Source organism: Salmo trutta, chromosome 3 (assembly GCF_901001165.1).
Source record: "Salmo trutta chromosome 3, fSalTru1.1, whole genome shotgun sequence".
NCBI lineage: Eukaryota > Metazoa > Chordata > Actinopteri > Salmoniformes > Salmonidae > Salmo > Salmo trutta.
In genome coordinates this window covers 36,735,416-36,762,691 of record NC_042959.1, presented here as the reverse complement: position 1 = coordinate 36,762,691, position 27,276 = coordinate 36,735,416, and the positions used below count along the sequence as shown (strand labels likewise).

Sequence of the window (27,276 nt, the reverse complement as noted above, 5' to 3'; positions counted from 1 at the left end):
ACAAGATAGTTCTATGGCATTATGTAATTGATTATCTGTTAATATTCTATGTAATACAACAGCTGTTTGGGATTTGGTAATTGAATTAGGACCACATTAACCTATAACTAGCATGTGTATTTATTTATTTAATTTCACCTTTATTTAACCATGTAGGCAAGTTGAGAACAAGTTGTCATTTACAATTGCGACCTGGCCAAGATAAAGCAAAGCAGTTTGACACATACAACAACAGAGTTACACATGGAGTAAAACAAACATACAGTCAATAATACAGTAGAAAAATAAGTCTATATGCAATGTGAGCAAATGAGGTGAGATAAAGGAGGTAAAGGCAAAAAAGGCCATGGTGGCAAAGTAAATACAATATAGCAAGTAAACACTGGAATGGTAGATTTGCAGTGGAAGAAAGTGCAAAGTAGAAATAGAAATAATGGGGTGCAAAGGAGCAAAATAAATAAATAAATACAGTAGGGGAAGATGTAGTTGTTTGGGCTAAATTATAGATGGGCTATGTACAGATGCAGTGATCTGTGAGCTGCTCTGACAGCTGGTGCTTAAAGCTAGTGAGGGAGATAAGTGTTTCCAGTTTTAGAGATTTTTGTAGTTCGTTCCAGTCATTGGCAGCAGAGAACTGGAAGGAGACGGCCAAAGGAGGAATTGGCTTTGGGGGTGACCAGAGATATACCTGCTGGAGTGCGTGCTACAGCTGGGTGCTGCTATGGTGACCAGCGAGCTGAGATAAGGGGGAACTTTACCTAGCAGGGTCTTGTAGATGACCTGGAGCCAGTGGGTTTGGAGATGAGTATGAAGCGAGGGCCAGCCAACGAGAGCGTACAGGTCTCAGTGGTGGGTAGTATATGGGGCTTTGGTGACAAAACGGATGGCACTGTGATAGACTACATCTAATTTATTGAGTAGGGTATTGGAGGCTATTTAGTAAATGACATCGCCGAAGTTGAGGATCGGTAGTTTTACGAGGGTATGTTTGGCAGCATGAGTGAAAGATGCTTTGTTGCGAAATAGGAAGCCAATTCTAGATTTAACTTTGGATTGGAGATGTTTGATGTGAGTATGGAAGGAGAGTTTACAGTCTAACCAGACACCCAGGTATTTGTAGTTGTCCACATATTCTAAGTCAGAACCGTCCAGAGTAGTGATGCTGGACGGGCGGGCAGGTGCAGGCAGCGATCGGTTGAAGAGCATGCATTTAGTTTTACTTGTATTTAGGAGCAGTTGGAGGCCACGGAAGGAGAGTTGTATGGCATTGAAGCTCGTCTGGAGGGTTGTTAACACAGTGTCCAAAGAAGGGCCAGAAGTATACAGAAAGGTGTCGTCTGCGTAGAGATGGATCAGACTCACCAGCAGCAAGAGCGACATCATTGATGTATACAGAGAAAAGAGTTGGCCCAAGAATTGAACCGTGTGGCACCCCCATAGAGACTGCCAGAGGCCCGGACAACAGGCCCTCCGATTTGACACACTGAACTCTATCAGAGAAGTAGTTGGTGAACCAGGCGAGGCACACAAGATTTGCCATTAAGTAGTGGCTGGTTCCCTGGGAATAGACTTCAGTGGAAGGATATAATGAGAGACTGCCTGCCTTATCGCTGTTATCACTTTCACATTTAGACTCATGCAGGTGAGTCAGGAGGCATAAGAACACTGTGTAGTGGCCTAGGGTGGTGTAGCGATCTAAGCCGCTGCCTCCGGACAACATATACCGCTGCAGCATGGGTAACAATCCATCAAAAACATATGTGGAGTGGAACTGCAAACATTTATTTATTTTTAAATGAGCTAAATCCTGCTGATGTGTTATATGGACATATTGTTTACATAATCTTTAGCACCTGATACATGTCTTCACATTGTAACGTGTATGTAACAGTTGTTCAACAATTGAGTCCAATGATACACAACAATAAACAAACAGTTGTATAAATCACCTGAAATGACCAGTACATTTTATTTTTTTGTGAACTTTATTTTGAAAAATCAAACAGACTGCTAAGATCATCAACATATATTGATACACTGTTAACAGCCAGTAGTTTCTGCTCAGTTGGAATCGCGATCCTTTTACAACGTTTTGAAGTCTGCAGTTCATCCATGCAAACCTTGGGACAACAAAGATGACCAAATAAATGGAGACATTTCTCTAAGCCACTCTGTCAAGCATTCAAAAAGCCAATACTCTGAATTACCCTCCGGCGTATATAAAAGAAAACATGTTTAAGAAGTCCTTGCTTTTAATAAAAAATAAGACAACTAAAAATACAAAACTTTGGTCTAGTTCACTTCAATGCTTGTTACTTGCAGAAGTCTCAATTCCACCACTAAAGATTAAAACTTCAACAACAAAAAATATCTAAAAACAAGTGAAACCTCTCTTCTAAGGAAGAATAATAATATCAATGGTTGTCGCAAAAGGAAACATAGCCCGGTGCTCACATCTAGTCAGACGCTACACAGAAGCTGAACCGCCTCACGTCACATGTTCTCCTTCTCTTCCACACACACAAACAGGACACACTGACCTTAAATACAGAGTTAATCAGAAGTGAATTGGAAAACAACTAAGACGTGTAGAGCTTGTCGTGTAACAGCGATGATGTAGTACTGCCTTCATCCAAGCGCTGACTATAGACCCCCCCCCCCAAAATAAGAGAGTTGTGAGCACATCACCGTGCCTCTCTCTGGACACTGACACCTCTACTCTATAACTGCAGCTTGTGTGTGTGTGTTTAGCGGGCACTAAGAGCGTGCTAGCTTGGGTTCGTGGGCCCTCAGTGTCCCCACAGCGTCCTTTACGGCATGGTAGATGATGTTCTTCACCTAGAGAACAGAGATCAAAATTCCCATCAAATCCCGTCAGAATTACAATTGTACCACAATGTTACTGATTGTTTAGCTGATTGATCAATCGATTCAATCCTTTTATTCGTTCTCTCAAATAATTGGCCTATACTATAGTGGAGTCATAGTTCTAAGTGCTCTACTTTTGACCAGGGTCAAAAGTAGCGCAGTACATAGTGAATAGGCTTCCATTTGGGAGGCGGCCGAAGTGTACCTGCAGCTTGTCCTCGTGGTTGGAGTGTGTGGTGGACAGGTGTCTGAACTCCTGGGTCAGTCTGAAACAGTGCTTCACATGCTCAGGAGACACAAAGTCCTCCGCCACCTTGATACAGCTGTACAGGTTATGCACCTTGGGGGCACATGAGAGAGGAGAAAGAGGTGAGTGTGTGATTTGTCTTTTTGAGAGTGCGAGTTGGCGCGAGAGAGAGAGTGTGTGAATGAAAAGAAAAGCAAGAGTATAGACATCATATAGCTAAAAAGGGATAACACAAGGGTACGCTATGCCCCTATGTAACCATTAAACAATACAAAAAGTCTCATTCTAAACCTCGACTGGTACGTCCAGTGTTGCCCCTAGTACCTGGTGGGGAGCCCCGGCGGGGATGAAGACAGCATCTCCCAGGAATTGTACGATGGCCCAGCCCTGCACGCCGTACTCCTCGTACAGCCTCCTGCGCAGCACCCCATCCAGGTACCAGCTCTGGTCGTGGATAGGGTCGTGGTCCGGAGGGTTCTCCTGGCCCTGCTCCTCACCCACCTACCACAGTCAAAGGATAAGAAGATATGGTAAATCATAGTAACTTGGTATGGTATATCAGAGAGACAATGTCTACGTCCAAAATGGCACCCTAATACCTATATAGTACACTACTTCTCATCAGAACCCTATGGGCCCAAACGTAGCACACCTATATAGGTAATAGGGTGCCATTTGAGACTGATTGTATCGTGGGAAAAAGTAGAACTAAAGACGTCCAGCCACCATTGTAGATTCTTTCCTGAAATAATGCATTGAAAGAAAATGAATGTGCATATTGACATTTCAAGGAATGTGGTGATGGTGAACCCTGACCTTGCGGAGCAGCTCCCGGATCTTCTCGGCGTCCTTGGCGGCGTAGATGTGCCACAGCGCCCCGGGCTTCTCCTTGGCCTCGTACACCCTCCTCTTGGTCATTTCGTCTACGTCACCCTCCTCGATGGTGCTCATCACCTCTGCGGGACCACACACAGAGAGAGACAGGGATGAGCAAACTCCAGCACCGGTCAGTCACTGATAGAGTCCATGTTCAAAGGGAATTATGTAGGAAAGAAGAAGTGCAACACTAAACATCACAAAGCACAGAAGTACTGCACACCTTCACATCCTACAGTTGTAGATACAGGAGGGAAAACACTACACACTACAGTCCTTCTAATCTATAGAAGTGCTCATTCACTACGTCAGAATCATGAGGCTCCATCTCAAACGACACCCTTTACCTATTCCCCTATGTAGTACACCGTCTTCTGACCATAACCGTGTGGCCCCTAGGCAAAAGTAGTGCACTACAGGAGAAACAGGAGGAATAGGGTATCATTTGAGACACAAGCCAAGGTGAAGTGCTGATTCATCATCAGTCATCCACAATCAGAGGGGCGCTCGGCTGGCAGGGGGAAATGGACTCTCCCTGTTATGACATCATTGTTGGCCGGTGGCAGCTATGGGTTCAACCACAACAGAGGTTCCAAATGGTACCCTATTCCTTCTGCAATACACTACTTTGGTCAAAACGGGTACCATTTGGGACACAAGAGTTGCTCATCATTTACTGATCAAGTAAACATTTAGGTGGCTAGTGAGGAACAGGACTAAACAACACTAACAGAGCTACATGTATTATTCAAATTCCGGTCAATTGGACAAATTATCCCGAGATTGCCATAGATCAAGTTGCCTGCATGTGTGTGTGGAAGAGACTGTGTGTGTGTGTGCTCATTTGCTCTGACTTTGATCTCGGTTAGGCATAGAGTCCGGTACAGCTACATATGCTTGTCATGGTAATCTGTGTTTATTTTATAATCTCTCCCCCCGCATCTCTCCTCTAGGAAGAGATATCAGTCAGGGGGGGAATGTGACTCCAAAGATGGGCAGCTAGCAAGTTGCTGCTCTTTTCTCTCCTCAAGAGTCAGTGAACCTGTGCAGGGATACAGACAGACAGTACCTACACCTTCATACATCTAGCCCTCCCCAACAGTCAAGGCCAGAACACCAGCTGTCCCAGATAACAGAAGACGTAATGCAAGGAAAGACTTACTAACATCTAACAGCATGAAAATAAAAACAAAGTTGTGTTAAAAGGTTTTAAAACAGAGTTTGGCTGACTGACTATCAGAGCATTACTGAAGGTCAGCTCTACACTAGAGGGAAGACCGCAGGCAGACCCCACTCAGACCACAAATAAACCACAAACAGACGGATGAGCCACCGTAGTGTTCTGGCCCCAACCGCACAGGGAGAGGACATGAGGATGGGGGAGTGGGAGAGAGAGAGAGAGAAGGGAGAAGTTAGTCAAGAAAAAAAGGCATGCTAAGGAGGTGATGTTAAAAAAATGCACAGACCTTTACATCCAGCGATATCCGTCTCTGTGAACGAGAAATTTTACCACAATCAACATGTGAGACCCATTAAAGGGCCTTTCCAGGGTCCTGTCCATTGATGCATGGGGAGGGGGGCTGGGTTAGCCTCGTTGGGCTTGTTTCACCAGAGTAGGATAGAAAACAGCATTTCTTACCGTTTTTTAAAAATGGGTCTCTACTAAGGTAATATGCATTTATGATGTGTATGTCATTGATCCTCGTTTAGTCCTTCTAATCATTGATGATGCTAGTGTTGATATATCAATGTCCCAAGTTGGGATGAATAAAGTTCTACTCTAGTCAGAGGCCTCTAGTAATATACAGCAGGGTGGGAAACCTAGGAAAGTCTATAGGAGTGACTGAAGACAGGCTTAAAATGTAACATTTACACCATTATTCTGTCTCAATGCTGAGGAATGGCTTCCTGTCCTTAGTTTCCAGAAACTGGAAATGCTGAATGGGACAGTAGAGGGTATTCGATCTTTGTGTGAACCTACTGACTTTCCTATAGAAAAACTTTGGAGCGCCTTTCAAATCCAATTATACATGAGTGGGTCATTTCGGAGCCCATGTGGTTTTAACAGTTAACATATTTTTGGAAGATTTTGCAATGTTTTTTTATTTATATACTCTTTAGACCAGGGTCTCCCCCATTTCTGTCCTCGGGACCCAAAGAGGTGCATGTTTTGGTTTTTGCCCTAGCACTACACAGCCGATACAAATAATCAACTAATCATCAAGAGTTGATCATTTAAATCAGCTGTGTAGTGTTAGGGCAAAAACCTAAACGTGCACTCCTTGGGGTCGCGAGGTCAGAGTTTGGGAAATTCTGCTTTAGATGTAAGGTGTTTTAACCTGTCATAATAAAACTACTGAAAAACAGTGCAGCATTCAATGGAATTGAAAACATGTCTGTTCAAGGTCAAAGATCCAAGGACCATCTTTTATTTTCCTTACAAAAAAACCCCTCTAGGAATCTTTTATGAGTGTTGCTGGAGGAAAGTGGTAATGTCAGTGTGAGTAGCGCATTACTGAAACATACCACTCAGTGCTAAAATGGACACTTGTAATTGCTACCATGCCAATACACACTTGTGCTAATTGCTAGCCGTGCTAAAGGTTACATTGTTTAGTGCAGGGGTGTCAAACTCAATTACCGCACGGGCCCTATTGAAAAAAAGAAAAGGAATTTGCGGGCCAGACCTACAAAAAAAAACTTGCATACAACTGCGACCCAAACTGGCAATTGTTTTATTTTTTTAAATATGCCCTTTTATAATGTCCACTTAAACTTACATAGGATACTGTATAACATTTTAACAAATAAAACTAAATAAATATTATTTGTCCAACCTTTGCTGCTTTGCTTGCAGATATGCTGCGACCCTAACCAAAAAGTATATATATTTTTTTAAACTGCAAATAACAAAGTAAGTCGGTTCACTAGGTTGTTGTAACATTTACACTTAAAACACGTTTAAAATGTTTGATGCTGCATGGATCACCAGTACGGTTGATAGCGGCATTGCTGTACGGTGCGCATGGAATGTATTGCAGTTAGGCTACTGCTCAAATGTTGCTGTAATAGGCCTACACGTTTCCCCTTGGTATGGCGTTTTGTTGCAAGTTTCTTGGTTATTCATTGTCAAGCTTTAAAAAACAAAGCCGGGCTACAACATTTTAGTAGCCTGGGACTTGTGGCATGTGCGCGTCTGTGTACTTTCCATCCCCGACACGCTATAAATGAGACATGTAAAGCAGCGCAATTGACGTTGAACACACCGATGCGAGCGCATCAGGCTGTGTAATTTCATAAAGTAGATGATTCAACTGTTGATTAATTTATAGACCTAGTGTGCTTTAGTATAAATTTATATTAGCATGTAAATCCTTTACCTAATAATTTTGACAACAAATATGACATTTCCTGTAGTACAGTAATGACCCGTTGGAAGCGAAACTTGGCATCAACATTTAGCCTCCAACATTTTGTAACTTTCGGTCAGTGCCATTAAGGAAAACAGTTGGGCTGCTGCAAATGTAATATGATACAGCGCACTGGCTGGCTCGTTGGTGGTTGTGTGTGGCAATGCACTGGACAATGGCAGTGCTTGCTGGGACTTGTAGTGCAGCGCGGAGAGAATGGAAACGGGCCAAAATGAATTAAAAACCCAAATCATTGCGCGTGCCGGATAGAAATGTGTCACGGGCCTTGTGTTTGACACGTGGTTGAGCGTGACGTACGCCAACGCTGGAATGAGTCAGCTGTGTGAGTCAGTGTTGCTGTGAGTGTGTGTGTGTGTATTAAGTTCCGCTTCACTGTGTGAGTGTGTGTGTTGGTCCTACTCACCCTTGACGTGTTCCCCCTCTCCCTCGGGAATGCCCACGTACACCATGACGTTGACGGCATCAGACACGTCCAGGTGCAGGTTGGTAGTGCCAACACTCCGGTCTTCTGTCTCGATCAGACCTGAGAGTGGGAGGGACGGAGAGAGAGAGATGGAAGGTGTGAGAGAAGGAAGCATGGAAAGTGTCAAGAGGGGGAAGAGGTGTAAAAAGAGAATATAAAAGGAGGAGATAGAAACAGAGATCAGAGACTGACATTGACATCCCTTTAAAGAGTAAATGGGCTCATTACTAATCTTGCACATTCTCCATCTCTGCTGTCTCTCTCACCGTAGGCATTGTACATCTTAGGCCCCAGGTCTGGCCTGACAAAGAAGTTAGGCAGGCGGGAGGCCAGGTTCAGACGGCCGTCTCGCTTAGTGTACTCTGGGAGGGGTAGGTTCTCCATCAGATCGTCAAACCGTGTGGGCATCATGTCTCTGAAGTCTTCTCCGGGAGGCCAGTCCTTCAGCTTCAGAACCATGGGCTGACCATCACTACCCTTCAGACGCTCTGGGGAGAGAGAGAGATAAGGCGAGATGAACGAATGAAAGAACAAATAAAATGGATGAATGAACAAATGAATGGCTGAATGAACGATCCCGTTACTTACTGGAGATGACCTGGAAGCCGTCCCAGAAGTCACGGACCTTAACGTCAGAAATGATGGCACAGTTCCGACAGTTGACCAGGTCAACGTCCTGGTCCCCAAACTCCTCACTGAAGGCCTCAGGTCGCCACAGACCCCCCTTCAGACGCTTATGGATACCAGACACCAGCACCGGCTGGAGAGAGGAGGGAAAGAGTTCAAAACAGAATCACCTCATCTCTCACAGTACACATCTCCCTCTTCCAAACTTCATCCCAACTACTCTCTCAGTCCATTTCCATCTTCCACACCACCATATTACTACATATTACTCACAGCGCCTTAGTACTACTCTCGGTGAGCACATATTTTTTTAATTAAGAATCTGTATTAAAAAAAATCTATATATTTATCGCCTTTCTACTCCAGAGAGGTCTCTCTCACCTGGCCCTGTTTCCAGCACTCTCTGAAGATCTTCCAGTTGTTGGTGTTGGAGGGATCCTGCAGGCAGAGCAGGCGTCCGTCACAGAGCCAGGAGTGGGAGGTGTGGGGGTCCAGCACGCTGAGGCCCATCACCCCGTCCCTGCGGCCCACCCCGCCCAGCTCGCTGCCCCCCTCGCCCGTACGACGGCCCTCCGCCTTCTTGGTCTCCACCACCGAGGCGATGATATGGTCCAGGAAGTTAGGCAGGCTGCCCTTCATCTTGTCCCCCTGAGAGAGGGAGGAGGGGTTAGACCTGCAGTCTAGGGCTCTGGTCAAAAGCAGTGCACTATATAGGGAACAGGGTGCCATTTGGGACACAACCTAGAACTGTGTAGAATCTAAGAATTCTGGAATGGTCCCCTGTAATGTCCCTGTATCTAGGCATTATGGAAGGATCCATATCTGGGCACTCTGTGACATTCTACATTTGAGCATTCTGAAATTATCTGAATTCTCCTAGCTAACTGAGGAAAGCTGAAAGACACTCACGGCGGCTGAGGTGGAGAAGACTGAGGGGAAGGGTATTCCAGTGTCTCCGGGGGCCTGGGGGAGCCTCCCGGGGCCAGAGTTGAGCAGGTCTCGGAGGCTGGAGCCCTCTGGTTTGGGCTGGGTGTTGCTGGAGCCCAGCAGCAGGCTGTTGAACAGTTTAGGACTGGAGGAGGAAGAGGAGGAGGACGAAGGCTTGGACAGGGCGCTGAACGAGTCAAGGCCGAAGGGAGAACGCGTGTCCCGGCCCATCGCCGAGCGCAGCGACCCAGAGTCTAGAGGCGTGGAGAGGAGACGATGGTTAGAGATGGTGTAATCTAAAACACATGTACGATACATTTAGAGACTATCATTGAGAATAATATGAGTTCGGATCAAGACAAGAAGATGAAGTGAAAGAGATGATATTCTCCTGGCCCTTACCTTTAGTGTCCTCCACCTTGGCTTTCTGAGTGGCCAGGTCTGCCAGCCAGTGCAGGGCGGTGGAGTTGCCCTCACCCGTGGAAGGGCGGGGGTCCTTGGGGGTGGCGGTCTGGGCAGAGTTAGGGGGGGCACTGGTACTGTTGGTGGAGTTAGTATCAACACCTCCTCCTGCCGCCTCGGATGACGTTGTGCTGGATGTAGGCTGTGTTTTGACCACTGTTGTCTCCCCCCCCTCGGGTTTAGGAGTGGTTGAACCCGCTGGCCCCCCACCACCTGTGATTGGTCCACTACCACTGCTCCCCATGCTGGAGGACACTGCAGACTGCTGGGACAGAAATAAGGAACATCTTACTGCATTCTAATGAAGCCCTTGACAGGCAATATGTAAAACAAGTGAAAACCATGCGTGGATGGTAAAAAAAGGGGGTGGTGCAGTACCTGTGAGATGCCGTTGGGGGCGCTATGGCGCACTAGGGGCCTGTGGTGCCGGCTGGTGCAGGGGCAGTTTGCCTTGATGCCCCATTTGCCCCGGGCTGAGTGCACCATATCCCCTATGTTATAGAGAGCTGAGGGAGAGAGGAGAGGAGAGAGAAATGTCAATATGGGACAACTCTTATGGAGATACACAACATAATAATTGGACGATATAGTTAGGGCTGGGAGTTTGTCCGGACCATGTGACATGAGCAGGAAAGACTCCAGGCCCCAGTTCTAGGCCCAGTCCTATATGAGGATTTGATTGGTGTAAGGAATGTGGTGAAACTTCTACTTAGCCTATTAGAGGGCAAGGTGGAGCTGTTAACATATTGCTTACAACTGTCAAATCCTCACTAATATCCACAAGTGCTTAGGGGTCCATTTGGGCCCTAGGCTTCTATAGGTATTCTGCTCCATGTTACCTGTTCCAGGTATGATCTGTGTGGGCATGAGGCTCTGGGGCTCGTGTCTCTGGCCTTTGACACACTTCAACCAGGAGAACACCTCGTCATCAGGCCCCTCGTCCACCTCTGAGAGACAAAAACAGAAAGGGTCATTTATAAAAGTGGCTCTGCACTGCAGCTGACCCATTGCTTCCAGCCACTCTGGGTATACAGGGGGGTTGGGTTGTTTATAAATACAAAATGTCAATTCCCTGTAGGTTAATGGACAATAAAGTACATCTTATACGGATTCCTTCTTAACAATTAGCAGCAGCTAAATCTTTACTACTTCAAAACAAAAACAAACATCACTGAAAGACCACTACAGGCAAACACTGCTGGTGAAATGGACAGGGCCCCCTCAGCGTTACCCCAGCCCATCCCTTTCTGTTGAGTCTAAGGTGTCAAAATTCCAGTAACTTCCCCAACATTCCCCAGTATTTCAGAAATCCTAGTTGGAATATTCTCAGATTTCCTGCTTATTCCCTTGGAATTCCAGGAACCTTCCATCCAGGATATGTGGAAAACCGGAGAATTTCAGGAAAGTGACCGGAATTTTGCCACCCTAGTTGAGTCTCACACATTCTGTATGTTCTCTAGATTCTATATGGAATTCTATGACTCTCACCCTCCAGAGGGCGGTTCCTCCGTTGCCGGTAGCAGTCCAGACACACCCCGAAGCCACACTTCCTGCAGACCCAGTGGATGTTGAAGAGAGTGGTCTCACACACATCACACATCTCCCTGACGCCGCGCACCGCCCGCTTCCACGCCACTTTCTCTGTAGGACACAGACATATTGGGCCCTGGTCAAAAGTATTGCACTGTTAAGGGAATAGGGTGCCATTTTGGATGCAGGACCCAAGAGCACTCACGGTGAGGCTCGACCATCATCATGGCCTCCTTCTCAGACATGACGAGCTGACAGAACTGGTCTCCCACGTTGGCCAGGATGTACTTGGAGGTGTCCAGGTCCAGGCCCTCCTGTACGGACGGCGAGGGTAGCCACAGCCCCATGGCCATGGCGTCGCTCTGCTGAGGGCTCAGGAAGCCCTCCACACGCAGGATGCCCTTACGCGTGAACGCCAGCCTGGTTAGGAGGCAAAGGTCAGAGGTTGGAGGACAGAGGAGTGCAGGACGTATGTTTTAGATGAGAGTAGAACACGTTGGATTGTAATTGAGGTTGATGAAATGACCGATATTCGTTGTCGCATTCCTTGTAAGAGGATACACACCACAGCCATTCCTCACACACACACACACACAGTGCTTGGACACGCACACACAGGAAAACACACAGTCTTTGGTACACAGACACGCACACAGACGGTACCTGCGAAAATGGAAGAAGCGGCAGGCCACATTGGGGTCGTCGTCGTCAGGCTCCTGCTCCCGGTACTTCCTGTAGCGCTCCATGCGACACTCGCGACACTTGTGGAGGTGGGGCGCCACGTTGATACAGGAGCCGTCCTGCAGGAACGACTCTCCCGACTGCTTCAGACGACGCACCTTAGTCACGTCCTTCAGCACTGACTGGCCCACTGGAGAAAAAAAAGGAAAGGCCGAAGGGTTAGAATTAAATTATGAAGCGATACAAAACAACGCAATGATAACCTATTTATCAAAGAGTGTAGGAAAGGGTAACGGAATCATTAGGGAAGAGTTGGTCAGAAACTTTTCTTTACCATCAATCTTGTTAACGTTTCATGACCCTGACCACAATCTGACTTGCCTCAACATTGACGAATGACATGTTACAAATGATTAAGGAACGCATTGACGTACTGTAGGAATACTTTATTATCAGAGCCCTATCCGGAGGCTCCGGGTCTTACCTTTGAAGGGCTTGTTGCGTGGCCGGCTCTTGGCCACCCCTGGGCCTTTACCCTTCTGCAGCAACATGGCTCCCTCCTTGATGGGCCCCGGGAGGCCCCCAGGGGCCTGCCCTCTCTCCAGCCCCTCCTCAGTCTCACTCAGGTCTGACAGGTCGCTGTTATCGCTGGAGTCAGAGTCCCGTTTAGATACCTGGCCTCGCTCCTCCAGGGCAAACTTCTGGGCCTGGCCCTGGTCAAATGGCATGGGCGCATCCTCACCACTCCCCCCAGGGACAGCGCTCCCAAACATGGGGTAACCCGAGGTGGAGCTGGGCCGGTCATCCAGAGACCCACCTTCAGCTGAGGAGCCCTGTTCCCCTGTGGAGGCGCCCTCCCTGGGCTTGGAGGGGGCATCAGACTGGGGCCTCTGTATGAAGGCAGGTCCTGGGGCTGGGGAGGAAGAACTGGAGGCAGCGGCGCCTGAGAGGGAGGCGAAGGGGGAAGACAGGATGCCCTTGGGCGGCTCGGCCATTGTAAATAGGTTGGGTTTGCTTTCCGAGGCGGAGGCAGGGCCCAGGGTCTCAGGCTCCAGAGGGGATGGTTTGCCGCTAAAGGGGCTGTGGGAGAGCTTCTCCCCATATGCCAGGAAGGGGTTGGAAGGCTCCTTGGAGCCCTGGAGGAACAGGTTCTGGTGGCTGTCTGTCTTGGTGCTGAAGCCACCCACCGCGCCACCGTTAGCGCCACTCCTGTTAGCACCACCCAGAGATCCAGAGGCCGGAGCCAGGGGGGTGCCGATAGCAGCCATTCCCAGAACAGAGCTCCTCACCCCCCCAGAGCCGCCGCTGAAGGAAGACGAGAGTTTGTCTCCTCCGAAAGGCTTGTTGAGCACTCCGTTGCCTGCCAGCTGGGTCTCAGGCACTTTCGACTGCTCTTTGAGATGAGCTGTAGCTGAGCCAAACAGGCCAGTTGAAGCGGGGGCCAGAACAGTCTTTTTGAGTCCCTCTGTGGAGGCGGAGGGCATGAACAGGCTAGGAGGCTCCTTACTCAAGCTCTCTGACACTGCTGTGAAGTAGTTGGTGTCTTTAGCCTGGCTCTGACCCAGGCCTGAAGTCTGGTTCTCATTAGAACCACCAGGGTTCTGGCCAGTCTTCTGACTCATACACTGGAAGAATAAGTTCTGGTCTTGATGCTGCGGTTGGGCTTCGTTGTTCTTGGCGCCTCTGAAGGAAAAGCCAAAGGGTCCGGGGGTGTCCTGGGAGACTGACGCTGTGTTGGAGGAACCGTTGGTCTGGGAGCTTACCTCTCCGAACACAGAAGCACCAGCAGGCTTGGACTGGGGCAGCCGGAATCCAGCCGCAGCCAGGATGGGCTTAGAGCCCTAAAGAAGCAGGATAAGGAAATAGCATATTAGTGAGAACAATTATAGTTAGTAGTTACTAAGTAATTACAGTGTTACAACACAGGTTAAGAGCAAAGTCACGTTAAGTTTTACTAATTCACCTCTGTCTGGTTGGGTGGTCCTGTCCAGGCGGTGGGTTTGGGGCTGAAGCACAGGGGGGCAGAGAGGGCCACGCTGGGGGCACTGCCCTGCGATGGGGACGAGATGGTCACCGGGCCGGGGGACACCAGGGCAGCCGTCTTGGGGTAGTTAGACTGGGATGGCTCCTCGCTCTCTGGGGTCGGGACTGCTGGGGAAGGCTTGGCGGCCGGAGCTCCAGGGACAAGGCTGGGCATCTGGCCCAGAGAGGGGAAGGAAGTGTTGGAAAATGGGGAGGGGGCTGGTTTGAGGGGGGGTGGGGTGGGGGTGACTGTAGTGGTGGAGTCGGCAGACCCCTGTCTGTCCTGTGTGGAGAGGGAGCGTCCGTTTTCCTTGGGGTACCGCGGCAGAGCTTTTGATTGGTCCATTTGGGAGGAAATGCTGTTCGGGGTGGCGTGACCTTGTGTGACTTCAGAGGAACTGCTGTTATTGTTGGTAGTGCTGTTCACTCTGCCTCCTCCACCCACTCCGTCTTCTCCTCCGGTTGCTACCTCCGCACCCCACGTCACCATCCCCTTGGTGGAGCCGCTCCCGTTCTGTCCCTCCGCTGCTCCCTCTCCCGCCCCCTTAAAACGCTTCAGAGTCACGTCCTCCTCGTCTTCCGACGATGTCCTCCGTCTACGGCCGCTCTCGCCCTTCACGCCGTCGCTGTCCTTCCTCCGCCGAGCATCCTTCCCGTTCTGACCGAGGAGAAAAAGGAGCAAAGTAAAAAGGATGAGGTAAATGCAAACTCAAACAACTCGACCAACAACCGCACAAGTATTTTGGAAACAAAAGAAAGAAGGGAGGAACTGTATACTTTATCCAACTTACCTCAAAGTGATCTTCAGCTAGTATTATGTGCATTACCCGAGGATCCACCACCTGGGTCTCCTCTCCCTAGAACACAATAATAAACACTTAGCTAACAGCTGTCAACACCTCCTCCGTATTACGTAACATCCAAAAGGTACTACGAAAGCACATCCAGGCAGTGGTTGTGTGTGTGTGTGTGTGTGTGTGTGTGTGTGTGTGTGTGTGTGTGTGTGTGTACCTGGTCCATGGTGATCTCCATGATGTGTGAGTTGGGGTCGTGCCGAGAGACCAGGCCCAGGGCCCAGTGCTCGTCAAACTCACACTGGTAAACCTGAACCCTCCTGCCCTGGATTGTGTAGGAGCCTGGAGAGACAACACAACCAACAGGACAAGGCTCAAAGACCCGTAGAGTAGCGCGCCAGAAGGATATTATGGAGGGAGTGAAAAGTGAGAAGAGATGAGGGTAAGAGAAGAGGTTTGAGAAGTAGATGCTAGAAAAGGCCACTATTGACAACTGCAGTGTAGGAAAACATGGGCGAGCAATAAAAAGGCAGGAGGAAAGTCAAAGCGCGCCGTACACACTACAATAGGTTTCCATTCATTCCAGAGATAAGTCTAAGAAAGACTCACCCTTCCTGAGGATCTCCTGCAGCTCAAAGTCACTGTGCCAACTGGACACAGCAGCCTGCAGAGATGGCTGCTCCAGCAGGAGGGCGTGCCCCACGTCTTTCTCTACCTACAGAGCAAGACAAAATACACAGACATTCACAGAGAGATACCACACACACACACACACACTTCAAATGAAAGTTGACACACACAACCTTGAGTAAACCCACCTCAAATCTCTGGAGTGAATTCCCGTCAGGGAGGAAGTCGAGGGTTCTGCTCCCGAAGAACTCCACAGGGACCAGGGAACCCAAACCCACACGGTCCACTAGAGACCGGAACGCCTGGCGGACGAAGAGGAACATCGTTAGGAAAAGAACCACTAACTCTGAACGACGTGGAGAAATAGGTACTACACTCTCTTAAGGTTAGTTCAGAGGGTGCATGTATGATGTATGCACTCTCCTCTCACACTTCCGATCCTTTTTTCCCCACCTTTATTTAACTAGACAAGTCAGATAAGAACAAATACTTATTTTCATTGACAGCCTAGGAACAGTGGGTTAACTGTTCAGGGGCAGAACGACAGATTTTTACCTTGTCAGCTCGGGGATTCGATCTTGCAACCTTCCGTTTACTAGTCCAATGCTCTAACCACTAGGCTACCAGCTGCCTCTGTTAATTGGTGGAGTGGCTGGAGAATGATCTCTAATCTTATCCTCTGGCAAAGCGTGAGGGAGCCCGTTGAGCTGTTTTTCTACTGAGAGCAGCAGCAGGTTGCTGCGTGTGGGCATCTTACGTAATGGTAACAGGTCCTCCAGACATCCCTTGCTGGGACAATTGCATTTCCACAAGCTGGCCTGGCCTCACTTCAGGGAGTGTGAGAGCCAGGGAGTGTGAGAGGAGAGTACATACATCATACATGCACCCTCTGAACTAACCTTAAGAGAGAGAGTAGTCCCTATTTCTCCATGCCAGACAGGCATATAATAGTAGCTTAGAGCCCCCCAAGAAAACATTCCCAAATTACAAATACTAAAACGAATCGTTATAATATTATGTTGTTCTAAAAGTTAGGTTTGAGGTTCTCCAAATCAACTCTTACTTCAGGAAACAATCCCACTTCGGAACCAATGTATATTAGTTAATATACAGCACCAACTACATAAATATCTGTTATGGTCCATTATCTGCTACCAGGACTTTAACCCCATTTTACAGCCCATGACCTAATAGTCTCCCCCAATAGATGTGTTTTGTAGGTGACCCCCCCCCCCATCATGCTGTTGGCAACTGGTCCAGATCAGTTGCTTAGCTGTGGTTCCATGTATTTTAACTATCCCAGAGCTTTGATGAATTGATGAATCAGGGGAGGTAGTTCAGGGCTACAACAGAATTGTGAAACTTCTGCAGGGTCAGAGAGGAGAGGATTGAGTGTTACAGTCAAAACATGATTTGGTAAACCCTAAGCCAGAGGAGGTGGCTCCTCACCAGGGCAGGCCAGGCTATCCCAGGGGTTCCTCCAGCTGCAGGGTGGTTCTGGTTGGGGTCGCTGCTGCGGTTAGCCCAGACGATGGAGGACTCGACCAGTACAGCTCTCACCTCCTCCCCGTACACCTGTACCCATGACCGCCTGCGCCACGCACAGTCCTCAAACTCCACAAACACCTACAGGACGGGGGAAAGGAATGGAGGGGAAAGATGATGGGAGAGTGGTGCCATTTCTGTAAGACTAGCTATATTAACTTAGGCTCAGTGCCATGTGAAGACTATATTTTCAAAAGAACAGAGGTAAGACAAAACCCTGACAACATTGGGCTGATGGAAGAAGAGCAGCCACCGACAGGCTACAGACAGAGTCAGCAGGACAGGCCTTGGTAGCCCGTCTGGTGTTCAACCTTCCCAAGTTCTCTCACGTCACCCCGCTCCTCCGCTCTCTCCACTGGCTTCCAGTTGAAGCTCGCATCCGCTACAAGACCATGGTGCTTGCCTACGGAGCTGTGAGGGGAACGGCACCTCCGTACCTTCAGGCTCTGATCAGGCCCTACACCCAAACAAGGGCACTGCGTTCATCCACCTCTGGCCTGCTCGCCTCCCTACCTCTGAGGAAGCACAGTTCCCGCTCAGCCCAGTCAAAACTGTTCGCTGCTCTGGCACCCCAATGGTGGAACAAGCTCCCTCACGATGCCAGGACAGCGGAGTCAATCACCACCTTCCGGAGACACCTGAAACCCCACCTCTTTAAGGAATACCTGGGATAGGATAAAGTAATCCTTCTAACCCCCCCCCCTTAAAAGATTTAGATGCACTATTGTAAAGTGGTTGTTCTACTGGATATTATAGGTGAATGCACCAATTTGTAAGTCGCTCTGGATAAGAGCGTCTGCTAAATGACTTAAATGTAAATGTAATGTAAATGTAGCATCATACACTGTCAGCAGAGCCCGAGCAGCACTAGTGACTCAAACACAGCATGTCTACACCTCAAAGTCTGGGCAAGGCGCCATCTCTCGGGAAGAGCAGTCAATTATTAGAAATAGGCAAGACAATTCAAAACCGGTCTCACTTTCTCATTTACCCCTCATTGTCAATAAGTAGCCTAGTGCGACATTATTGATGAGAGGATTACAGTGAGTACGGTTAAATGCCCACAATGCGATTGTGAATAGTCAGACTAATATAATAGTTTGATTTAAACATTTAGATGCTTTGCAAGAACAATTCTCTCTAATAATCCTGTTTACATGGACACATCTGAAACCAAATCAAAGTTTATTGGTTGCGTATAGCAGCGTTATAGCAGTGCAGCGAAATGCTTATGTTACTAGCTCCTAACAATGCAGTCAAGTCAAACAATTAAAATGTAAAGAAAAATCTTTCAACAAAAACAGCAAGTAATCAAGAATGAACAGCCCAAATAGCACTGTAGCAGTATCAAAATGCTATCTATATATAGTGCATTTGGAAAGTATTCAGACCCCGACTTTGTCCGCATTCTGTAACGTTACAGCCTTATTCTAAAATTGATTAAACTGTTTCCCCCCCCTCATCTACATACAATACCCCATAATGACAAAGCAAAAACAGGGGTTTAGACATTTTTGCTAATTTCTACAGTACCAGTCAAAAGTTGACACAGCAAGACATTCAAAGGAGTTTTTATTTTTACTATTTTCTAGTGTAGAATAGTGAAGACATCAAAACTATGAAATAACACATGGAATCATGCAGTAACCAACAACAAAAAAAGCTTAACAAATCAAAATACATCTTAGATTCTTCAAAAGTAGCCACCCTTTGCCTTGATGACAGCTTTGCCCACAACTGGCATTCTCTCAACCAGCATCATGAGGAATGCTTTTCCAACAGTCTTGGAGTTCCCATATATGCTGAGCACTTGTTGGCTGCTTTTCCTTCACTCTGCAGTCCAACTCATCCTAAACCATCTTGGGTTGAGGTCAGGTGATTGTGGAGGCCAGGTCATCTGATAAAGCAATCCATCACTCTCCTTCATGGTCAAATAGGCCTTACACACCCTGGTGGTGGGTTTAGGGTCATTGTTCTGTTTAAAAACAAATGATAGTTCCACTAAGCCCAAACCAGATTGGATGTTGTATCGCTGCAGAATGCAGTGGTAGCCATGCTGGTTAAGTGTGCCTTGAATTCTAAATAAATCCCTAACAGTGTCACCAGCAAAGCACCATCACACCTCCATGCTTCACGGTGGGAACCACACATGCGGAGATCATCCGTTCACCTACTCTGCATCTCACAAAGACACGGCGGTTGGAACCAAAAATCTCAAATTTGGACAAAGACCAAAGGACAGATTTCCACAGGTCTAACGTCCATTGCTCGTGTTTCTTGGTCCAAGCAAGTCTCTTCTTATTGCTGCCCTTTAGTAGTGGTTTCTTTACAGCAATTCGACCATAAAGGCCTGATTCACGCAGTCTCCTCTGAACAGTTGATGTTGAGATGTGTCTGTTACTTGAACTCTGTGAAGCATTTATTTGGGCTGCAATATGAGGTACAGTTAACTAATGTACTTATCCTCTGCAGAAGAGGTAACTCTGGGTCTTCCTTTCCTGTGGCGGTCCTCATGAGAGCCAGTTTCATCACAGCCCTTGATGGTTTTTGCGACTGCACTTGAAGAAACTTTCAAAGTTCTTGATATTTTACAGATTGACTTACCTTCATGTCGTAAAGTAATGATGGACTGTCATTTCTCTTTGCTTATTTTGAGCTATTCTTGCCATAATATGGACTTGGTCTTTTACCAAATAGGGCTATCTTCTGTATACCACCCCTACCTTGTCACAACACAACTGAATGGATCAAACGCATTAAGGAAAGAAATACCACAAATTAAACAAGGCACACCTGTTAATTGAGATGCATTTCAGGTGACTACCTCAAAGCTGGTTGAGAGAACGCCAAGAGTGTGCAAAGCTGTCATCAAGGCAATGTGTGGCTACTTTGAAGAATCTCAAATACATTTTGATTTGTTTAACACTTTTTGGTTACTACATGATTCCATGTGTGTTATTTCATAGTTAATGTCTTCACTAGTATTCTACAAATGTAGAAAATAGTCAAAATAAAAACCCTGCAATGAGTAGGTGTCCAAACTTGTGACTGGTACTGTATCTCTGCAGATGCTCTCAAGCTCTGTCAGGTTGGATGGGGATCGTCGCTGCACAGCTATTTTCAGGTCTCTCCGGAGATGTTCGATCGGGTTCCCGTCCGGGCTTTGGCTGGCCCCTCAAGGACATTCAGAGACTTGTCCCGAAGCCAAGAAAACGCAGGAGTGGCTATGTGCTTAAGGTCGTTGTCCTGTTGGAAGGTGAACCTTCGACCCAGTCGGAGGTCCTGAGCGCTCTGGAGCAGATTTTCATCAAGGATCTCTCTGTACTTTGCTCCGTTCACCTTACCCTCTATCCTGACTAGTCTCCCAGTCCCTGCCGCTGAAAAACATCACAGCATGATGCTGCCACAACCATGCTTCACTATAGGGACGGTGCCAGGTATCCTCCAGACGTGACACTTGGAATTCAGGCCAGAGAGTTCAATCTAGGTTTATTCAGACCAGAGAATCTTGTCCTTTAGGTCCTTGTGCCTTTTACTGAGGAGTGGCTCTGGATAAGAGCATCTGCTAAATGACTTAAATGTAAATATGGCCACTCTACCATAAAGTCCTGATTGGCGAGTGCTGCAGAGATGGTTGTCCTTCTGGAAGGTTCTCCCATCTCCACAGAGGAACTCTGTCAGAGTGCCCATCGGGTTCTTGGTCACCTCCCTGACCAAGGCCCTTCTCACCCGATTGCTCAGTTTGTCCGGGCAGCCAGCTCTAGGAAGAGTCTTAGTGGTTCCAAACTTCTTCCATTTAAGAATGATGGAGGCCACCGTGTTCTTGGGAACATTCAATGCGGCAGAATTTTTTGGTACCCTTCCCCAGATCTGTGCCTCGACACAATCCTGTCGTCTCGGAGCTCTACGGACAATTCCTTCATCCTCATGGCTTGGTTTTTGCTCTGACATGCACTGTCAACTGTGGGACCTTATATAGACAGGTGTGTGCCTTTCGAAATCATGTCCAATCAATTGAATTTACCACAGGTGGACTCCAAAAAAGTTGTAGAAACATCTCAAGGATGATCAATGGAAACAGGATGCACCTGAGCTCAATTTCGAGTCTCATAGCAAAGGGTCTGAATAGGCAAATAAGGTATTTCTGTTTTTACTTTATTTCTAAAAACCTGTTTTCACTTTGTCATTATGGGGTATTGTGTGTAGATTGATGAGCAAATCATTTTATTAAATAAATGTTATAATAAGTTTGTAAAGTAACAAAATGTGAAAAAAGACAAGGGGTCTGAATACTTTCCGAATGAACTGTATATGTAGCCCGGGGGAATTTACACAAGACAAACTAAAAATTGTATGTACACCAGTAGATATATTAGTGAGCTAGATCACGAATCCAGTATAAATAAATAACCGGTGTGTATAAACAGTAACTAAAATACAAATGTACAGTAACAGAAATATTAGAATAGACTGTCAGGGATACATTATTTAAAATACACCGTGTGAAACCAGTTCAATGTCTCTATAACATGGGACAGCAGCATTGGCTGTGTGTGTGTGTGTTCATGAGGTGTGTGTGTTGTGTGAGTGAGTGTGCGTTGCCTGGTTGACAGCTAGTGATGGCTGTTCAACTGTCTGATGGCCTGGTAATAGAAGCTGTTTAGTCTCTCGGTCTTGGCTTTGATGCACCCATACCGTCTCCGTCTGTTGGACGGCAGCCGAGGGAACAGTCGTGGGCTCGGGTGACTGAGGTCCTTGATGATCTTCTTGGCCTTAGTCACCAGGTGCAGTCAATGTCATGGAGGGCAGGCAGCGTGACCCCAGTGATATGTTGGGCTGTCTACAACACCCTCTGGAGAGCCATGTGGTTGAGGGCGGAGCAGTTGCCGTACCTGGCGGTGATGCAGCCCAGCAGAATGCTCTCAATGGTGCATCTGTTGAACTTTGCGAGGGTCTTAAGGCGTCAGCATACTTTAGTTCGGCTGGCGCCTAGCTGAACTTGGCTAGGCGAACCCGAACGAGTGTGCTCGCATACTCCCTAAAAAGACCTTCAATTGAGAAACTAGAAAAAAGCAGCAATAGTACTTTGTCCAACTTGAGACGATGTAGCCAGAATACACTTCTTCAAAAATCTGAATTAATCTAAGACAACACAAGAAATCTGCCATTAATTTTGATGTTTTTCCAGAGGAGACCTTAGTCGCGCAATTTTACATCTAACTAAGATGTTTGGTGCAGTATTTCTCATGTAAAAAAAATATGCATGAAAACGAGTCGTCTCTCATTGAATTAGAACACACACCTCATTGAAGAATCCCTACTGTCGACCAATCCCAGACGAAAGGGGCGTAGCCCCATATACTTCCCACCACTGTATGCTCTCGTTGGCTGGCCCTCACTTCATATTCGTTGCCAAACACCCTGGCTCCAGGTCATCTACAAGTATTTGCTAGGTAAAGCCTCGCCTTATCTCAGCTCACTGGTCACCATAGCAGCACCCACCCTCCAGCATGTATATTTCACTGGCCAATTCCTACTATGGCCACCATGGCATTTTTTTGCCTTTACCTCCCTTATCTCACATCATTTGCTCACATTGTATATAGTCTTATTTTTTTCTACTGCATCATTGATTGTATGTTGTTTTACTCCATGTGTAACTCTGTGTTTTTGTATGTTGTCGAACTGCTTTGCTTTATCTTGGCCAGGTCGCAATTGTAAATGAGAACTTGTTCTCAACTTGCCTACCTGGTTAAATAAAGGTGAAATAAAAATAAAATAAATAAATAAATGGCCGCCTTTCCTTCCAGTTCTCTGCCGCCAATGACTGGAACAAATTGCAACAACAAAAAAAAAAAAAATCACTGAAGCTGGAGACTCATATCTCCCTCACTAGCTTTAAGCATCAGAGCAGCTCACAGATCATTGCACCTGTACATAGCCCATCCAACTACGTCATCCTCATATTGCAAATGTATTTTTTTTGCTCCTTTGCACCCCAGTATCTCTACTTGCACATCTACCATTCCAGTGTTTAATTGCTATACTGTAATTACTTCGCCACTACGGCCTATTTATTGCCTTACCTCCTTAATCTTACCTCATTTGCACACACTGTATACAGATTTTTTCTGTTATTGACTATACGTTTGTTTATTCCATGTGTAACTGTGTTGTTGTTTGTGTCGCACTGCTTTGCTTTATCTTGGCCAGGTCGCAGTTGTAAATGAGAACTTGTTCTCAACTGCCATACCTGGTTAAATGAAGGTTAAACAAAAAAGAAATAAAAAGATGTCGGCTTCCGACTTTGGCTTGCCTCGAGAGAAAAATGAGCAAGAACAGCCCAAAAAAAAAACTTGCCTAAGACCAAAAACGTTGGCATAATATATCCATGAACTGTTCCGGATGGGAAGCATGGCAAATTCTTTCAGCCATTTAAGGTGGTAGAAACTCTGTTGCACCTTCTTCACCACAATGTCGGTGTGGCAAGACCATTTCAGGTCCTGAGGGATGTGGAACTTGAAGCTTTTGACCCTATCCACTGCAGCCATGGTCGATGAGGATGGGGGCACGCTCCCTCTTCGGTCTCCTGTAGTCCACAATAAGCTCTTTCGTTTTGTTGATATTGAGGGAGGTTATCAGGCTACTTGATCTGACTTTGATAAAAGCAGAAAATCGCCATCCAAATAAACGTTCTACCACAGACCGTGTTATTTTTGTGAAGTCTATTTGATTGAGTTCAAAAACATAGAAATAGTTTTGACATACAAACTAAGATAAATACTTTGAGTTTATCCGAACTCGCATCACTCGCACAAAAGAAGGAAGCTTGCGCTGCTTGTGCTAGAACGTGCAGAGAAAATACTCCACGGTAACTTGGATTAAGGCATTTAAATGCCCTATTTATTCTAAAGATTGGTGTTCTGCGCAGGTGGTTTAATCGGCGTATGCTTACTTCAATTCTGACCTTAGTACACCGATTAAGATAAGCAGAGTAAGGTGTTAATATGACTAATGCCATACTCGGCCTACAGCCATAATCAGTTTAATATCAAATTATTAGCGTGCATGTAAACATACTCAGCATAACAATGGATTGCATTTACATGGGCACATGCTCTACTCTAGGTCTCAAGGCAGGGGCAAGATATTTGTCAGCAGAAGTCCATTTTAAATGTGAAACTTGCTGACTCACTCAGCATATAAGCCCAACTTGGACAGCCTTGTGAATTTGAACGGTGTGGTTCTGTGAGAGGTGAAACAAGTGCTGTGATTTGAAGAATGCCCTCCTACCAAGACCAGACAACCTGCCCAGATGACATTGCATATAGACATTATGATGATCAGCACATAGTCCATGCAAAACCATACAGACATATTTACATACAGTAACATGTCTCCTCCCAATAGAAACAAGAACAGGAGAGCACTAAGCGGTGTCTGTAGTTACTATCTGCAGTAGTTAAAAAGCCTACTTCCCAAAAATGGTCCTGGAGACTTCCTTGAAAGCTGAATAATCTGAATAAACTACTCCAACCAACACCTGTGCCTTTCTAAAAATCTGGATTTGGCAATTGCATTTGGTACAACAACAAAAAAGACACCTGACATTATTTAACCTCTGTAATTCTAGTTCTGGATGTTGGCATGCCTTGTAATCAATCATAGGCTGCATCATCAAGTCAGACAGCCTTTTCAGATGTATTTTTATTCTCAACTGCAGAATATTCTAGCTATATCCTCCACATTGATCAATGAAATGATAGGAACACATATGGGGTCACGCAATAACGAAAAATGACTTAAGAATGAAAAATATGCACTTGGTATCATGACGTTGAATATAATACAGGCAACAAATTACACCTAACTATGTAGGCCTCACGTTAGCTGTATCACCATCAGTATCTACATTCGGTCATTTGAGGCAAGCAAATCTAATACACCGACGTTCACATTTTAATGAGGCTATGCCTATTGCACATGAATTTCATTCTGGAGACTACGCTAAAGTTGGCTAGCAAGCTAACTAAGTTAAAATCTGTCGAAGGCCCAAAATCCCCGGGCTAAATTATGGGTACAGTGGCTATCTGGCAAGCGCAACACAGCGGCACGATTGGCTAGCTTTCGCTATTCATAATGTGTTAGTTGGATAATATAATTTAAGCATAAACAACAGACCATTAATTATTTGTATGCTTTCTCTTTTCAGATTCGTTAAATACGCAGCTAGCTAGTTAAATCATGCGTTTAGCTTGTTAGCTAACTAACGTTAGTTGTTTTTATTCACATGAAAACACTGACCGTCAGCCCCGCAGCTGCTGTTGTTGTTGTCGCCTCTCCTCCGCTCACCTCTACCCCTGGGCTGGCCAACCCTATGACGCTGACCGCCCGGACGGTCCCCCGGAGCCAGTCACGAGTCCAGGCGGCCTGTTCCGCTTCGGATCCGGCTGCGGACCGGCCATCGTTGAGGAGCAGTAGAAGTCGCTTCCCAATCAGTTCAAGAGAGTCTCCCATATTTAGCTAGCCACTGTGAATTGCAGGAGCAACTTCCTTCGCCTATATTTCTGTTGGGAACTCCGATGCACTTAGCTAACGTTAGCTAGCCAGCCAGTTAGCCAGGTTAAAATCGGCCTAAAATAAGTGACAGATTTTAACCTCAACTACCGCAACTTTGCTGCATGCACCGGAGTCCCCTCTTCCGTAGGATGCACGGGAAAATACGGCGGACCAAGTCACGCCACAAATAGAGAAGTACCGAGATGTTATTGTCCGCAAAGCCGCTATCCCGCTCTATCCGCCATTGAGGCTTGCAATTGCAAAAATCAAACACACTCCTCCTCGTACTAGCTACAAGGCTCCACTGCGGAGAGAGCTAGCGAGCGTGTGAATTACAACAGCGACTTATGCTGGCTTACCGGTGTACTACACAGAACCCGTTCAATCTGGAATGCCAAATACCAGTGTCTGGATATCTTAAAAAAATACAGTTGGCCTAAATGGAAACCATTTTTTTGGGGTGGTTGCGCAAAACTACTTTTTCTCGGACACCACAGATATGCTGTATACTCAGCACAAAGCAGATACACACATCATTTAGTAGCAGTATTCTTCCCCAATTCTTCCCCATATGCTCTCCTTCGCCCACAAACGGTATCTAACAATTTTGTTCACAGTCTACCGCATGCATTTTAGTGTTGGATTTTAATCATACCGGTTGGAGATTATATGACTTTGAAACTCTGTATTAATTCACTGAGCTGAATGGACCTCCACGTCTGCTGACGTCATAATTTAGGGGCCCCATAAATCTGTGAGACCAGAACAAACCATAGAGCTAGTTCTAGTACTACCGTGAAGCACCTCTTATGTACACTCTGGTAAAGCATACATTTTCTTCCTTCACCTTTTATATTTTATTTCCATGTCCTGTTTGACAGTGATTACTTTGCACACTTTGGCTCTTGCATTACATTGATTGAGCTTGACTACATTGATTGAAAAACATTGAGATTGTCATCCAGTCGCAAATTCACGTGTCCCTATGTTAACCACTAGGTGGTGCCACAGCATTTCAAAACGCACTGTATGTCCAAACACCACACAACAGCATAGCAGGATGGAAATAACAAAAGCAAGATATTATTGCATAATTCAGGAATAGATGCTTGAGATTTAATTACTGGACTATGAAGAGTGTTTATTATGTACAAGGTTTTTCAAACTTTTTCAAACGTTTACAGCCAGCAATATTTGGGTAAATTATTGAGCTTTGAATAGCGCTACAGACTAGCATCCCGTCCAGTGGGTGTACTTGTACATCATTCTGGCTTGGACAAGGCTTAGGCCTACTTACTTGAATAGTGCTACAAATGCATTTTATTTCATTCAACATTAGGAGTGTAGTGATTTGCCCTCTTGTATTTCTGTTGATATGACATAGCCTTCACAGTATCAATATCCATGTCGTTTAGTTATATTTATGTGGCTTAGTTGGTAGAGCTTGGTGTTTGCAACGCCAGGGTTGTGGGTTCAATTCCCACGGGGGACCAGTATGGGAAAAAAAAATTTAAAAAATGAAATGTATGCATTCACTACTGTAAGTCGCTCTGGATAAGAGCGTCTGCTAAATGACTAAAATGTAAAAAAAATATGAGTGACTCCATGTCTTTA

General features: G+C 46.3%; 1 protein-coding gene across 3 annotated transcripts; it reads right to left on the bottom strand.

Moving 5' to 3' along the window:
• Positions 1 to 1,966: 1,966 nt before the first annotated feature.
• LOC115174674 (lysine-specific demethylase 3B) lies at positions 1,967 to 25,986 on the bottom strand. Of its 3 annotated transcripts, none has more exons than XM_029733449.1 (24): positions 25,408 to 25,986; positions 17,008 to 17,184; positions 15,747 to 15,860; positions 15,538 to 15,643; positions 15,146 to 15,270; positions 14,926 to 14,991; positions 14,076 to 14,792; positions 12,597 to 13,953; positions 12,095 to 12,302; positions 11,637 to 11,851; positions 11,390 to 11,542; positions 10,741 to 10,848; positions 10,280 to 10,407; positions 9,842 to 10,166; positions 9,422 to 9,693; positions 8,894 to 9,160; positions 8,474 to 8,645; positions 8,152 to 8,373; positions 7,826 to 7,945; positions 5,458 to 5,481; positions 3,932 to 4,071; positions 3,440 to 3,616; positions 3,074 to 3,208; positions 1,967 to 2,838 (listed from the first exon to the last, which is right to left on the bottom strand). In XM_029733449.1, exons 1-24 carry the CDS (start codon positions 25,618 to 25,620, stop codon positions 2,758 to 2,760), a joined length of 5,622 nt encoding a protein of 1,873 aa, XP_029589309.1. In that variant the 5' UTR covers positions 25,621 to 25,986; the 3' UTR covers positions 1,967 to 2,757. The 3 variants fall into 3 exon arrangements, with proteins under 3 accessions (XP_029589309.1, XP_029589315.1, XP_029589324.1); XM_029733455.1 differs by having other exon boundaries at positions 9,842 to 10,163; XM_029733464.1 differs by lacking the exon at positions 5,458 to 5,481.
• Between the last annotated feature and the right edge of the window lie 1,290 nt (positions 25,987 to 27,276).